Here is a 17,444-nt window from a genome sequence, read left to right on the forward strand (position 1 = left end):
TTAACTGCATTGAACTCACCTGTAAGACTAAGTTACCTGGTTTACGTGCATTGCACCCACCCGTAAGACTAAGTTACCTGGTTTACGTGCATTGCACCCACCCGTAAGACTAAGTTACCTGGTTTAACAGCATTGAACTCACTTGTAAGACTAAGTTACCTGATTTAACTGTTGTAAATTCATTCGCCTGATTGACTAAGTTACCTGGTTCAAATACGTGAACCCAACCCATCAGGCTAAGTTACCTGGAGTGTCTTTTAAACTTCACATATACAGGCATTGTACACGCTAAACACAGCTAATCAAGGAAGTGCGTAATGTTCGATATTCGAAGTTTGTTTGGGTGTGTACAATAATCGGACTATAAATTCGAAAGGAGATTCTGATGTACATTTATATGCAGTATAGATTTATACTACAGTCTATCTCCAACTGTCAAACAGTACTGGGAAGTGCTACCTTGTTTTTATAAATGTATCAGATATGTACATATATATCATACGATATATGTCAAAATGATGTTGAAAACGGGCGCATTTGTTGAAGATACAAAACTGTTTTGATTGCCATGACGTATTGAAACATCAGTAGCCGTACCTAGAACAGGACGCATACATCACACTCTCTGTGGGAGGCATATGCGTTTCTATCACACTGTGTTCCGTTATAACCACTAGCAATATTTCATTTCCTCTTCGTAAAAGCTCACTACATCCTCTAACAGATTCTCAATATTTTCTTTCTTTCAGTGACGGCGTTTACCGGGATGTGAGTCATTCTGTCGTCTGGCCGGGTAGCAGCCAATCTCCTCCTCAGGATCGTCCTTCCTGTAGCGCGGATATATGCCAGCAAGATAGCTTTGGTGTGTATGTTATTCTATTCACCTCGAAAAAATAAATAACAATTAGTTTGTTCTGTGTAGCGAACATTACTCGAATTTTATTTCTGTACTTTTTAGATAAGATCTCTGTTGTAGCTGTAGTGTGTTCTGTTGTTGGTTTGGCCATCGTTTCAATCGTCGGCTATATTGTATACAGGTAAGACATTCAGTGGTGGCAAACCATTCGCATAATCGATTACCAACTATCTCGCTATCATATTATATGCATAGTGAGTGTATGTATGTTTAACCGTTAATTTGACATTCGTAAGTAGATCTCGTGTTGTGCACGACCATCTACTAAAACCCCGTTAAAATGTATACTTTCTAATTAGGCAAATGGTCGGCGCATTTATGAGCAGTGTTAGGGTAGCCTAAAGTAATACACAATGGTATAATTCATGTCACGTCACATTCTCAAATTGCACCGTGCACTCCCGTACCCCCTTAGCTACTCCACATTCACAAGTTAAATGAACATTGTAGTTTACATGCTTCTCTTTTTGTTGCAAGGTCGATGACGTCATCAAGCATATTTTCTCGTGTACCTTGCATATCATGTTTTTGGTAAGATAACATCATTCATTAAAAACAAAATATAAAATAATCTATTGAAAATTCTACAGTGTTTTAGAGCGTGTATTCGGCTATGTGCGTGTTTGTGTTAGAGGCGACATGTACCCCGTATACACGATGTTTGAGATTAAACCCTGAGTACAAGGTAAAATAATCAAATGTCAAGAAGATGAAGTCAAAGTCTGTATTCTAAAGCTCGATTGCAAATTAATATACCAATTAATCAATGTGTGTGTTTTATTCATATTTTGGATATCTTGAAATTGCTAATAAAATTGTTAATAAAGTTATGACTTTAACGCTAAACAATTTTGCCCCCTCGCTCTCTTTTAATTTAAATCAGGACGTATGAAACGTTTCGTTATATTTAAAGTTGTGATTGGAATAATATTATTAGTTATATACAGAACTTAAGTTTGAATAAAAAATAAAAGTTTCCCGACACGATATGTTTGTAATAAACATGTTTTTCTAACTAACATCCCGATGTATCCTGAGTCATTAAAACACAATTATAAATAGATTACAATATTCCCTTTATATGAATTTCAAATCAATTGCTAAGATAACGATAGAATATCAAAATGTATAATATATGTTATCTCAATTACCAAATAACCCAATTAAAAAAGTTGCATTGTCATTTGGTACCAACACAGTTGGTTTAATCCCTTAATCAGTTTATTTAGTACGTAGTTTAATCAAACACATTTTCCCGTGACTCATTTCTGTTAAGGATAGAGTTTAAAATCAGCATATTCAAACCAAGAATGAAGCAACTAAAATATTGTCATAAAAACCATAAAATAATGACGGTTTGTGACTGTCAAGCCCGTAAACTTTTTTCAGATACACTATCACGGTTTATCGTAACTTCTTATTCTTTTTTTACAATTATCTAAAGCATCATCTGTAAACCTTTTTTCTCGATTATTCCAATTGGCAACAATCTACAATATAGAAACCGATCATGCGTAGTAGCATCTGCACAAAACACGGAATGTTTTCATGCATGTATGTTATAAGTATCATTTCATATCACCTTGCTTAGTCATTGCACATCTCTCACAAGCTACATTTGCATTATGGCTGCATAGCATTTATTTGTATGGTTCTGTACATATGTGCATGTCATTCACAAGTACAGTGGCAGTTGGGGGCGTCGATGATTGCAGGTGAAATACTATAGGGGGACGTATTCATAAAATAGACCATCAGCCCTACACGCCCAGTCCCCTTGATAAAAGGCAGATTTAATTTCTAACGAAATTAGTGAAATATCATAACATCACCACAAGAAAAAACAACCCTTCGTTAATATATGATGGGTTACCTGTCCCTAAACATCTGGTGGACTACTAAAAGTATTTATGGAGAATCGAAGAATTTAAAATTCTGGCATATGCAGGCTCCATTGTAATTTAGACAGCCAACATATTAATACAATATTTGGTAAATAATGGCAATAGTATTTCCCGTAATGCAATGTGTGTTGGGTATATGCACAGTGACATATTTCCGTAATGCAATGTGTGTTGTGTATATGCACAGTGACATATTTCCGTAATGCAATGTGTGTTGGGTATATGCACAGTGACGTATTTCCCGTAATGCAATGTGTGTTGTGTATATGCACAGTGACATATTAACCGTAATGCAATGTGTGTTGTGTATATGCACAGTGACATATTAACCATAATGCAATGTGTGTTGTGTATATGCACAGTGACATATTAACCATAATGCAATGTGTGTTGGGTATATGCACAGTGACATATTTCCGTAATGCAATGTGTGTTGTGTATATGCACAGTGACATATTTCCGTAATGCAATGTGTGTTGGGTATATGCACAGTGACATATTAACCGTAATGCAATGTGTGTTGGGTATATGCACAGTGACATATTTCCCGTAATGCAATGTGTGTTGGGTATATGCACAGTGACATATTAACCGTAATGCAATGTGTGTTGGGTATATGCACAGTGACATATTTCCCGTAATGCAATGTGTGTTGGGTATATAAACAGTGACATATTCCCATAATGAAATGTGTGTTGTGTATATGCACAGTGACATATTTCCCGTAATGCAGTTTGTGTTGGGTATATGCACAGTGACATATTTCCCGTAATGCAATTTGTGTTGGGTATATGCACAGTGACATATTTCCTGTAATGCAATTTGTGTTGGGTATATGCACAGTGACATATTTCCCGTAATGCAATGTGTCGTGTATATGCACAGTGACATATTTCCTGTAATGCAATGTGTGTTGTGTATATGCACAGAGACATATCAACCGTAATGCAATTCGTGTTGGGTATATGCACAGTGACATATTTCCTGTAATGCAATTTGTGTTGGGTATATGCTCAGTGACATATTTCCCGTAATGCAATTTGTGTTGTGTATATGCACAGTGACATATTTCCTGTAATGCAATGTGTGTTAGGTATATGCACAGTGACATATTCCCCGTAATGCAATGTGTGTTGTGTATATGCACAGAGACATATCAACCGTAATGCAATTCGTGTTGGGTATATGCACAGTGACATATTTCCTGTAATGCAATTTGTGTTGGGTATATGCTCAGTGACATATTTCCCGTAATGCAATTTGTGTTGTGTATATGCACAGTGACATATTTCCTGTAATGCAATGTGTGTTGTGTATATGCACAGTGACATATTAACCGTAATGCAATGTGTGTTGGGTATATAAACAGTGACATATTCCCGTAATGAAATGTGTGTTGTGTATATGCACAGTGACATATTTCCCGTAATGCAATGTTAGTTGTGTATATGCACAGTGACATATTAAACGTAATGCAATGTATGTTGGGTATATGCACAGTGACATATTAAACGTAATGCAAGATGTGTTGTGTATATGCACAGTGACATATTTCCCGTAATGCAATGTGTGTTGTGTATATGCACAGTGACATATTTCCCGTAATGCAATGTGTGTTATGTATATGCACAGTGACATATTTCCCGTAATATAATGTGAGTTGGGTATATGCACAGTGACATATTAACCGTAATGCAATGTGTGTTGTGTATATGCACAGTGACATATTTCCTATAATGCAATTTGTGTTGGGTATATGGATAGTGACATATTTCCCGTAATGCAATGGGTGTTGTGTATATGCACAGTGACATATTAACCATAATGCAATGTGTGTTGGGTATATGCACAGTGACATATTCCCCGTAATGCAATGTGTGTTGAGTATATGCACAGTGACATATTTCCCGTGGTGCAATTTGTGTTGGGTATATGGACAGTGACATATTTCCCGTAATGCAATGGGTGTTGTGTATCTGCACAGTGACATATTAACCATAATGCAATGTGTGTTGGGTATATGCACAGTGACATATTAATCGTAATGCAATTTGTGTTCGGTATATGCACAGTGACATATTAACCGTAATGCAATGTGTGTTGGGTATATGCACAGTGACATATTTCCCGTAGAGGAATGTGTGTTGGGTATATGCACAGTGACATATTAACCATAATACAATGTGTGTTGGGTATATGCACAGTGACATATTCCCCGTAATGCAATGTGTGTTGAGTATATGCACAGTGACATATTTCCCGTAATGGAATGTGTGTTGGGTATATGCACAGTGACATATTAACCATAATGCAATTTGTGTTGGGTATATGGACAGTGACATATTTCCCGTAATGCTATGTGTGTTGTGTATATGCACAGTGACATATTAACCGAAGTGCAATATGTGTTGTGTATATGCACAGTGACATATTAACCGTAATGCAATGTGTGTTGGTTATATTCACAGTGACATATTAACCGTAATGCAATGTGTGTTGTGTATATGCACAGTGACATATTAACCGTAATGCAATATGTGTTGTGTATATGCACAGTGACATATTAACCGTAATGCAATTTGTGTTGGGTATATGCACAGTGACATATTAACCGTAATGCAATGTGTGTTGGGTATATGCACAGTGACATATTTCCCGTAATGGAATGTGTGTTGGGTATATGCACAGTGACATATTAACCATAATGCAATGTGTGTTGTGTATATGCACAGTGACATATTAACCGTAATGAAATGTGTGTTGTGTATATGCACAGTGACATATTAACCATAATGCAATGTGTGTTGGTTATATGCACAGTGACATATTAACCGTAATGAAATGTGTGTTGTGTATATGCACAGTGACATATTTCCTGTAATGCAATGTGTGTTAGGTATATGCACAGTGACATATTCCCCGTAATGCAATGTGGGTTGAGTATATGCACAGTGACATATTTCCCGTGGTGCAATTTGTGTTGGGTATATGCACAGTGACATATTTCCTGTAATGCAATTTGTGTTGGGTATATGGACAGTGACATATTACCCGTAATGCAATGTGTGTTGTGTATATGCACAGTGACATATTAACCGTAATGCAATGTGTGTTGGGTATATAAACAGTGACATATTCCCGTAATGAAATGTGTGTTGTGTATATGCACAGTGACATATTTCCCGTAATGCAATGTTAGTTGTGTATATGCACAGTGACATATTAAACGTAATGCAATGTATGTTGGGTATATGCACAGTGACATATTAAACGTAATGCAAGATGTGTTGTGTATATGCACAGTGACATATTTCCTGTAATGCAATTTGTGTTGGGTATATGGACAGTGACATATTACCCGTAATGCAATGTGTGTTGTGTATATGCACAGTGACATATTAACCGTAATGCAATGTGTGTTGGGTATATAAACAGTGACATATTCCCGTAATGAAATGTGTGTTGTGTATATGCACAGTGACATATTTCCCGTAATGCAATGTTAGTTGTGTATATGCACAGTGACATATTAAACGTAATGCAATGTATGTTGGGTATATGCACAGTGACATATTAACCGTAATGCAATGTGTGTTGTGTATATGCACATTGACATATTTCCCGTAATGCAATGTGTGTTGGATATATGCACAGTGACATATTAACCATAATGCAATGTGTGTTGGGTATATGCACAGTGACATATTTCCCGTAGAGGAATGTGTGTTGGGTATATGCACAGTGACATATTAACCATAATGCAATGTGTGTTGGGTATATGCACAGTGACATATTCCCCGTAATGCAATGTGTGTTGAGTATATGCACAGTGACATATTTCCCGTAATGGAATGTGTGTTGGGTATATGCACAGTGACATATTAACCATAATGCAATTTGTGTTGGGTATATGGACAGTGACATATTTCCCGTAATGCTATGTGTGTTGTGTATATGCACAGTGACATATTAACCGAAGTGCAATATGTGTTGTGTATATGCACAGTGACATATTAACCGTAATGCAATGTGTGTTGGTTATATTCACAGTGACATATTAACCGTAATGCAATGTGTGTTGTGTATATGCACAGTGACATATTAACCGTAATGCAATATGTGTTGTGTATATGCACAGTGACATATTAACCGTAATGCAATGTGTGTTGGTTATATGCACAGTGACATATTAACCGTAATGCAATGTGTGTTGTGTATATGCACAGTGACATATTAACCGTAATGCAATTTGTGTTGGGTATATGCACAGTGACATATTAACCATAATGCAATGTGTGTTGTGTAAATGCACAGTGACATATTAACCGTAATGAAATGTGTGTTGTGTATATGCACAGTGACATATTAACCATAATGCAATGTGTGTTGGTTATATGCACAGTGACATATTAACCGTAATGAAATGTGTGTTGTGTATATGCACAGTGACATATTTCCTGTAATGCAATGTGTGTTAGGTATATGCACAGTGACATATTCCCCGTAATGCAATGTGGGTTGAGTATATGCACAGTGACATATTTCCCGTGGTGCAATTTGTGTTGGGTATATGCACAGTGACATATTTCCTGTAATGCAATTTGTGTTGGGTATATGGACAGTGACATATTACCCGTAATGCAATGTGTGTTGTGTATATGCACAGTGACATATTAACCGTAATGCAATGTGTGTTGGGTATATAAACAGTGACATATTCCCGTAATGAAATGTGTGTTGTGTATATGCACAGTGACATATTTCCCGTAATGCAATGTTAGTTGTGTATATGCACAGTGACATATTAAACGTAATGCAATGTATGTTGGGTATATGCACAGTGACATATTAAACGTAATGCAAGATGTGTTGTGTATATGCACAGTGACATATTTCCCGTAATGCAATGTGTGTTGTGTATATGCACAGTGACATATTTCCCGTAATGCAATGTGTGTTATGTATATGCACAGTGACATATTTCCCGTAATATAATGTGAGTTGGGTATATGCACAGTGACATATTAACCGTAATGCAATGTGTGTTGTGTATATGCACAGTGACATATTTCCCGTAATGCAATGTGTGTTGGGTATATGCACAGTGACATATTAACCATAATGCAATGTGTGTTGGGTATATGCACAGTGACATATTTCCCGTAGAGGAATGTGTGTTGGGTATATGCACAGTGACATATTAACCATAATGCAATGTGTGTTGGGTATATACACAGTGACATATTCCCCGTAATGCAATGTGTGTTGAGTATATGCACAGTGACATATTTCCCGTAATGGAATGTGTGTTGGGTATATGCACAGTGACATATTAACCATAATGCAATTTGTGTTGGGTATATGGACAGTGACATATTTCCCGTAATGCTATGTGTGTTGTGTATATGCACAGTGACATATTAACCGAAGTGCAATATGTGTTGTGTATATGCACAGTGACATATTAACCGTAATGCAATGTGTGTTGGTTATATTCACAGTGACATATTAACCGTAATGCAATGTGTGTTGTGTATATGCACAGTGACATATTAACCGTAATGCAATATGTGTTGTGTATATGCACAGTGACATATTAACCGTAATGCAATGTGTGTTGGTTATATGCACAGTGACATATTAACCGTAATGCAATGTGTGTTGTGTATATGCACAGTGACATATTAACCGTAATGCAATTTGTGTTGGGTATATGCACAGTGACATATTAACCGTAATGCAATGTGTGTTGGGTATATGCACAGTGACATATTTCCCGTAATGGAATGTGTGTTGGGTATATGCACAGTGACATATTAACCATAATGCAATGTGTGTTGTGTATATGCACAGTGACATATTAACCGTAATGAAATGTGTGTTGTGTATATGCACAGTGACATATTAACCATAATGCAATGTGTGTTGGTTATATGCACAGTGACATATTAACCGTAATGAAATGTGTGTTGTGTATATGCACAGTGACATATTTCCTGTAATGCAATGTGTGTTAGGTATATGCACAGTGACATATTCCCCGTAATGCAATGTGGGTTGAGTATATGCACTGTGACATATTTCCCGTGGTGCAATTTGTGTTGGGTATATGCACAGTGACATATTTCCTGTAATGCAATTTGTGTTGGGTATATGGACAGTGACATATTACCCGTAATGCAATGTGTGTTGTGTATATGCACAGTGACATATTAACCGTAATGCAATGTGTGTTGGGTATATAAACAGTGACATATTCCCGTAATGAAATGTGTGTTGTGTATATGCACAGTGACATATTTCCCGTAATGCAATGTTAGTTGTGTATATGCACAGTGACATATTAAACGTAATGCAATGTATGTTGGGTATATGCACAGTGACATATTAAACGTAATGCAAGATGTGTTGTGTATATGCACAGTGACATATTTCCCGTAATGCAATGTGTGTTGTGTATATGCACAGTGACATATTTCCCGTAATGCAATGTGTGTTATGTATATGCACAGTGACATATTTCCCGTAATATAATGTGAGTTGGGTATATGCACAGTGACATATTAACCGTAATGCAATGTGTGTTGTGTATATGCACAGTGACATATTTCCCGTAATGCAATGTGTGTTGGGTATATGCACAGTGACATATTAATCATAATGCAATGTGTGTTGGGTATATGCACAGTGACATATTAACCGTAATGCAATGTGTGTTGGGTATATGCACAGTGACATATTAACCATAATGCAATGTGTGTTGGGTATATATGCACAGTGACATATTAACCGTAATGCAATGTGTGTTGTGTATACGCACAGTGACATATTTCCCGTAATGAAATGTGTGTTGGGTATATGCACAGTGACATATTTCCTGTAATGCAATTTGTGTTGGGTATATGCACAGTGACATATTTCCCGTAATGCAATGTGTTGTGTATATGCACAGTGACACATTTCCTGTAATGCAATGTGTGTTGTGTATATGCACAATGACATATCAACGTAATGCAATTTGTATTGAGTATATGCACAGTGACATAGTTCCTGTAATGCAATTTGTGTTGGGTATATGCTCAGTGACATATTTCCCGTAATGCAATTTGTGTTGTGTATATGCACAGTGACATATTTCCTGTAATGCAATATGTATTGAGTATATGCACAGTGACATATTTCCCGTGGTGCAATGTGTGTTAGGTATATGCACAGTGACATATTCCCCGTAATGCAATGTGGGTTGAGTATATGCACAGTGACATATTTCCCGTGGTGCAATTTGTGTTGGGTATATGCACAGTGACATATTTCCTGTAATGCAATTTGTGTTGGGTATATGGACAGTGACATATTACCCGTAATGCAATGTGTGTTGTGTATATGAACAGTGACATATTAACCGTAATGCAATGTGTGTTGGGTATATAAACAGTGACATATTCCCGTAATGAAATGTGTGTTGTGTATATGCACAGTGACATATTTCCCGTAATGCAATGTTAGTTGTGTATATGCACAGTGACATATTAAACGTAATGCAATGTATGTTGGGTATATGCACAGTGACATATTAAACGTAATGCAAGATGTGTTGTGTATATGCACAGTGACATATTTCCCGTAATGCAATGTGTGTTGTGTATATGCACAGTGACATATTTCCCGTAATGCAATGTGTGTTATGTATATGCACAGTGACATATTTCCCGTAATATAATGTGAGTTGGGTATATGCACAGTGACATATTAACCGTAATGCAATGTGTGTTGTGTATATGCACAGTGACATATTTCCCGTAATGCAATGTGTGTTGGGTATATGCACAGTGACATATTAACCATAATGCAATGTGTGTTGGGTATATGCACAGTGACATATTAACCGTAATGCAATGTGTGTTGGGTATATGCACAGTGACATATTAACCATAATGCAATGTGTGTTGGGTATATGCACAGTGACATATTAACCGTAATGCAATGTGTGTTGTGTATATGCACAGTGACATATTTCCCGTAATGAAATGTGTGTTGGGTATATGCACAGTGACATATTAACCATAATGCAATGTGTGTTGGGTATATGCACAGTGACATATTAACCGTAATGCAATGTGTGTTGGGTATATGCACAGTGACATATTAACCATAATGCAATGTGTGTTGGGTATATGCACAGTGACATATTAACCGTAATGCAATGTGTGTTGTGTATATGCACAGTGACATATTTCCCGTAATGAAATGTGTGTTGGGTATATGCACAGTGACATATTTCCTGTAATGCAATTTGTGTTGGGTATATGCACAGTGACATATTTCCCGTAATGCAATGTGTTGTGTATATGCACAGTGACACATTTCCTGTAATGCAATGTGTGTTGTGTATATGCACAGTGACATATCAACGTAATGCAATTTGTATTGAGTATATGCACAGTGACATAGTTCCTGTAATGCAATTTGTGTTGGGTATATGCTCAGTGACATATTTCCCGTAATGCAATTTGTGTTGTGTATATGCACAGTGACATATTTCCTGTAATGCAATATGTGTTGAGTATATGCACAGTGACATATTTCCCGTGGTGCAATTTGTGTTGGGTATATGCACAGTGACATATTTCCTATAATGCAATTTGTGTTGGGTATATGGATAGTGACATATTTCCCGTAATGCAATGGGTGTTGTGTATATGCACAGTGACATATTAACCGTAATGCAATGTGTGTTGGGTATATGCACAGTGACATATTTCCCGTAATGGAATGTGTGTTAGGTATATGCACAGTGACATATTAACCATAATGCAATGTGTGTTGTGTATATGCACAGTGACATATTAACCGTAATGAAATGTGTGTTGTGTATATGCACAGTGACATATTAACCATAATGCAATGTGTGTTGGTTATATGCACAGTGACATATTAACCGTAATGAAATGTGTGTTGTGTATATGCACAGTGACATATTTCCTGTAATGCAATGTGTGTTAGGTATATGCACAGTGATATATTCCCCGTAATGCAATGTGGGTTGAGTATATGCACAGTGACATATTTCCCGTGGTGCAATTTGTGTTGGCTATGTGCACAGTGACATATTTCCTGTAATGCAATTTGTGTTGGGTATATGGACAGTGACATATTACCCGTAATGCAATGTGTGTTGTGTATATGCACAGTGACATATTAACCGTAATGCAATGTGTGTTGGGTATATGCACAGTGACATATTAACCGTAATGCAATGTGTGTTGGGTATATAAACAGTGACATATTCCCGTAATGAAATGTGTGTTGTGTATATGCACAGTGACATATTTCCCGTAATGCAATGTTAGTTGTGTATATGCACAGTGACATATTTCCCGTAATGCAATGTATGTTGGGTATATGCACAGTGACATATTAAACGTAATGCAAGATGTGTTGTGTATATGCACAGTGACATATTTCCCGTAATGCAATGTGTGTTGTGTATATGCACAGTGACATATTTCCCGTAATGCAATGTGTGTTATGTATATGCACAGTGACATATTTCCCGTAATATAATGTGAGTTGGGTATATGCACAGTGACATATTAACCGTAATGCAATGTGTGTTGTGTATATGCACAGTGACATATTTCCCGTAATGAAATGTGTGTTGGGTATATGCACAGTGACATATTTCCTGTAATGCAATTTGTGTTGGGTATATGCACAGTGACATATTTCCCGTAATGCAATGTGTTGTGTATATGCACAGTGACACATTTCCTGTAATGCAATGTGTGTTGTGTATATGCACAGTGACATATCAACGTAATGCAATTTGTATTGAGTATATGCACAGTGACATAGTTCCTGTAATGCAATTTGTGTTGGGTATATGCTCAGTGACATATTTCCCGTAATGCAATTTGTGTTGGGTATATGCACAGTGACATATTTCATATAATGCAATTTGTGTTGGGTATATGGATAGTGACATATTTCCCGTAATGCAATGGGTGTTGTGTATATGCGCAGTGACATATTAACCATAATGCAGTGTGTGTTGGGTATATGCACAGTGACATATTCCCCGTAATGCAATGTGTGTTGAGTATATGCACAGTGACATATTTCCCGTGGTGCAATTTGTGTTGGGTATATGGACAGTGACATATTTCCCGTAATGCAATGGGTGTTGTGTATCTGCACAGTGACATATTAACCATAATGCAATGTGTGTTGGGTATATGCACAGTGACATATTAACCGTAATGCAATTTGTGTTGGGTATATGCACAGTGACATATTAACCGTAATGCAATGTGTGTTGGGTATATGCACAGTGACATATTTCCCGTAATGGAATGTGTGTTGGGTATATGCACAGTGACATATTAACCATAATGCAATGTGTGTTGGGTATATGCACAGTGACATATTCCCCGTAATGCAATGTGTGTTGAGTATATGCACAGTGACATATTTCCCGTGGTGCAATTTGTGTTGGGTATATGGACAGTGACATATTTCCCGTAATGCTATGTGTGTTGTGTATATGCACAGTGACATATTAACCGAAGTGCAATATGTGTTGTGTATATGCACAGTGACATATTAACCGTAATGCAATATGTGTTGTGTATATGCACAGTGACATATTAACTGTAATGCAATGTGTGTTGGTTATATGCACAGTGACATATTAACCGTAATGCAATGTGTGTTGTGTATATGCACAGTGACATATTAACCGTAATGCAATTTGTGTTGGGTATATGCACAGTGACATATTAACCGTAATGCAATGTGTGTTGGGTATATGCACAGTGACATATTAACTGTAATGCAATGTGTGTTGGTTATATGCACAGTGACATATTAACCGTAATGGAATGTGTGTTGGGTATATGCACAGTGACATATTTCCCGTAATGCAATGTGTGTTGGGTATATGCACAGTGACATATTAACCATAATGCAATGTGTGTTGTGTATATGCACAGTGACATATTAACCATAATGCAATGTGTGTTGTGTATATGCACAGTGACATATTAACCGTAATGAAATGTTTGTTGTGTATATGCACAGTGACATATTAACCATAATGCAATGTGTGTTGGGTATATGCACAGTGACATACTTCCTGTAATGCAATCTGTGTTGGGTATATGCACAGTGACATATTAACCGTAATGCAATTTGTGTTGGGTATATGCACAGTGACATATTAACCGTAATGCAATTTGTGTTGGGTATATGCACAGTGACATATTAACCGTAATGCAATGTGTGTTGTGTATATGCACAGTGACATATTAAACGTAATGGAATTTGTGTTGTGTATATGCACAGTGACATATTAACCATGATGCAATTTGTGTTGGGTATATGCACAGTGACATATTTCCTGTAATGCAATGTGTGTTGTGTATATGCACAGTGAGATATTAAACGTAATGCAATGTGTGTTGTGTATATGCACAGTGACATATTAAACGTAATGCAATTTGTGTGGTTATATGCACAGTGACATATTAACCGTAATGAAATGTGTGTTGTGTATATGCACAGTGACATATTAACCATAATGCAATGTGTGTTGGTTATATGCACAGTGACATATTAACCGTAATGAAATGTGTGTTGTGTATATGCACAGTGACATATTAACCATAATGCAATTTGTGTTGGGTATATGCACAGTGACATATTTCCTGTAATGCAATGTGTGTTGTGTATATGCACAGTGACATATTAAACGTAATGCAATGTGTGTTGTATATATGCACAGTGACATATTAAACGTAATGCAATTTGTGTTGGGTATATGCACAGTGACATATTTCCTGTAATGCAATGTGTGTTGTGTATACGGACAGTGACATATTTCCCGTAATGCAATGTGTGTTGTGTATATGCACTGTGACATGTTTCCCGTAATATAATGTGAGTTGGGTATATGCACAGTGACATATTAACCGTAATGCAATTTGTGTTGGGTATATGCACAGTGACATATTTCCTGTAATGCAATGTGTGTTGTGTATATGCACAGTGACATATTTCCTGTAATGCAATGTGTGTTGTGTATATGCACAGTGACATATTAAGCGTAATGCAATTTGTGTTGTGTACATGCCCGTGACATATTTCCCGTAATGCAATGTGTGTTGTGTATATGCACAGTGACATATTAACCATAATGTAATGTGTGTTGTGTATATACACACTGACATATTAACCATAATGCAATGTGTGTTGGTTATATGCACAGTGACATATTAACCGTAATGAAATGTGTGTTGTGTATATGCACAGTGACATATTAACCATAATGCAATGTGTGTTGTGTATATGCACAGTGACATATTAACCGTAATGCAATGTGTGTTGGGTATATGCACAGTGACATATTAACCGTAATGCAATGTGTGTTGTGTATATGCACAGTGACATATTAACCGTAATGCAATGTGTGTTGGGTATATGCACAGTGACATATTTCCCGTAATGCAATGTGTGTTGAGTACATGCGCAGTGACATATTTCCCGTAATGCAATGTGTGTTGGGTATATGCACAGTGACATATTTCCCGTAATGCAATGTGTGTTGGGTATGTGCACAGTGACATATTTCCCGTAATGCAATGTGTGTTGTGTATATGCACAGTGACATATTAACCGTAATGCAATATGTGTTGTGTATATGCACAGTGACATATTTCCCGTAATGCAATATGTGTTGGGTATATGCACACTGACATATTTCCCGTAATGCAATATGTGTTGGGTATATGCACAGTGACATATTTCCCGTAATGCAATGTGTGTTGGGTATATACACAGTGACATATTTCCCGTAATGCAATATGTGTTGGGTATATGCACAGTGACATATTTCCCGTAACGCAATGTGTGTTGGGTATATACACAGTGACATATTTCCCGTAATGCAATATGTGTTGGGTATATGCACAGTGACATATTTCCCGTAATGCAATGTGTGTTGAGTACATGTGCAGTGACATATTTCCCGTAATGCAATGTGTGTTGTGTATTTGCACAGTAACATATTTCCCGTAATGCAATATGTATTGTGTATATGCACAGTGACATATTTCCCGTAATGCAATGTGTGTTGAGTACATGCCCAGTGACATATTTCCCGTAATGCAATGTGTGTTGTGTATATGCACAGTGACATATTTCCTGTAATGCAATGTGTGTTGGGTATATGCACAGTGACATATTGACCATAATGCAATGTGTGTTGGATATATGCACAGTGACATGTTAACCGTAATGCTATGTGTGTTGTGTATATGCACAGTGACATATTAACCAAAGTGCAATATGTGTTGGGTATATGCACAATGACATATTTCCAGTAATGTAATGTGTGTTAGGTATATGCACAGTGACATATTTCCCGTAATGCAATGTGTGTTGGGTATATGCGCAGTGACATATTTTCCGTAATGTAATGAGTTTTGGATCGCAGCATGGTGTCCGCACTGTAATGCGTGCAGAATCAATTATTTGGACATGTTATCATCTCTTTCGGGTTACAACCAACAATGTTGGTGCTCATCAGAAAGGTAAGGTAGTGTATACTGCTTCACCTGACGTTTTAAATTACAGGAACCGGAAATACGAAGAAGATTTAATGAACAAGCTGTGGAAGATAAACTTTTACGATATACAGTTCACGGATACCGGAAGTAAGACGCATTTCGGGAGCAAAATCAGTCACAGTAGCAAGGTATGTTCAAAATTAAAATAATCCGATAATATCTGGTTACGTTAACTTGTAAATTTACCCATACACAGTTATTGTTGTACAATTATGTTTGTATCTTGAAACCATCTGATTGTATCTAACTGTTAAATAGAAACGTGAAGAGCATACACGTGATACTGGTTTTAACTCTATATTGATGCATTAAAGGATGAACATGATAAAGTTTACGACGTGGCCAGTTGCTCAATATGTCTTGCATTTACAGTCGATCAACGAGGATCTCGGATTCCGTCGAATATGTCAATGTAATTAAAACGATCAATTACTGTTGTAAATAAATTCCATTGCTATCCACTGTCAGCTTAAAATATTTCAATGTCATCTGTCTAAATGTGAAACATACCTACAATCTCCGATTTAAAAGATTGTTAGATGACATGGCAATGCCTGTGACAGTGTACTTATCCTTTCCACAGCTTATTTGATTTGTGGGAAACTGTAAGCTATTACACCGTGATCAATTCACACTTTGTATGACAAGTTTCATATTCCGATCTTCTAAATAAACACAACCTCCCATTACGCCGCTAAATAAGACCCTGAAATATGAACTTATAAACCTTAATTAATTAAATAAAGTCGCTATCATCACTAATATCGACTCTGTGTTCAATACATTGATGGAAATAACAACAAAACGCGAGATATAAAACAATCATAGAGTTTCTATCAGGGGTAAATTATCTTCTCTCTGGGTTCTCCACACTTGCCAGGGGGGAATCTCGTCTCGTCTCTCTATCGCGTCCCCTTGAGGTGCAGGATCGGGGAAGTCACTAATACTTTACAGTCAAATAAGACAAGCACAACGAAATACGTTTCAACTCTCGTCTTA

General features: G+C 36.8%; 1 protein-coding gene across 2 annotated transcripts in view; it reads left to right on the plus strand.

Annotated features, from left to right (window-relative positions):
- Nucleotides 1-17,444, plus strand: part of LOC100373962 (atrial natriuretic peptide receptor 1-like) — a 40,408-nt gene that overhangs the window by 7,339 nt on the left and 15,625 nt on the right. The window contains exons 5-8 of one of the 2 annotated variants that reach the window (XM_085495293.1): nt 750-862; nt 959-1,037; nt 1,394-1,447; nt 16,453-16,573. In XM_085495293.1, coding sequence (XP_085351419.1) covers nt 750-862; nt 959-1,037; nt 1,394-1,447; nt 16,453-16,573 — 367 coding nt within the window. The remainder of the gene's footprint in view (nt 1-749; nt 863-958; nt 1,038-1,393; nt 1,448-16,452; nt 16,574-17,444) is intronic. The other variant, XM_085495294.1, reaches the window with a different exon arrangement.

Source organism: Saccoglossus kowalevskii, chromosome 21, assembly GCF_978046115.1.
Source record: "Saccoglossus kowalevskii chromosome 21, keSacKowa6.1, whole genome shotgun sequence".
Lineage (NCBI taxonomy): Eukaryota > Metazoa > Hemichordata > Enteropneusta > Harrimaniidae > Saccoglossus > Saccoglossus kowalevskii.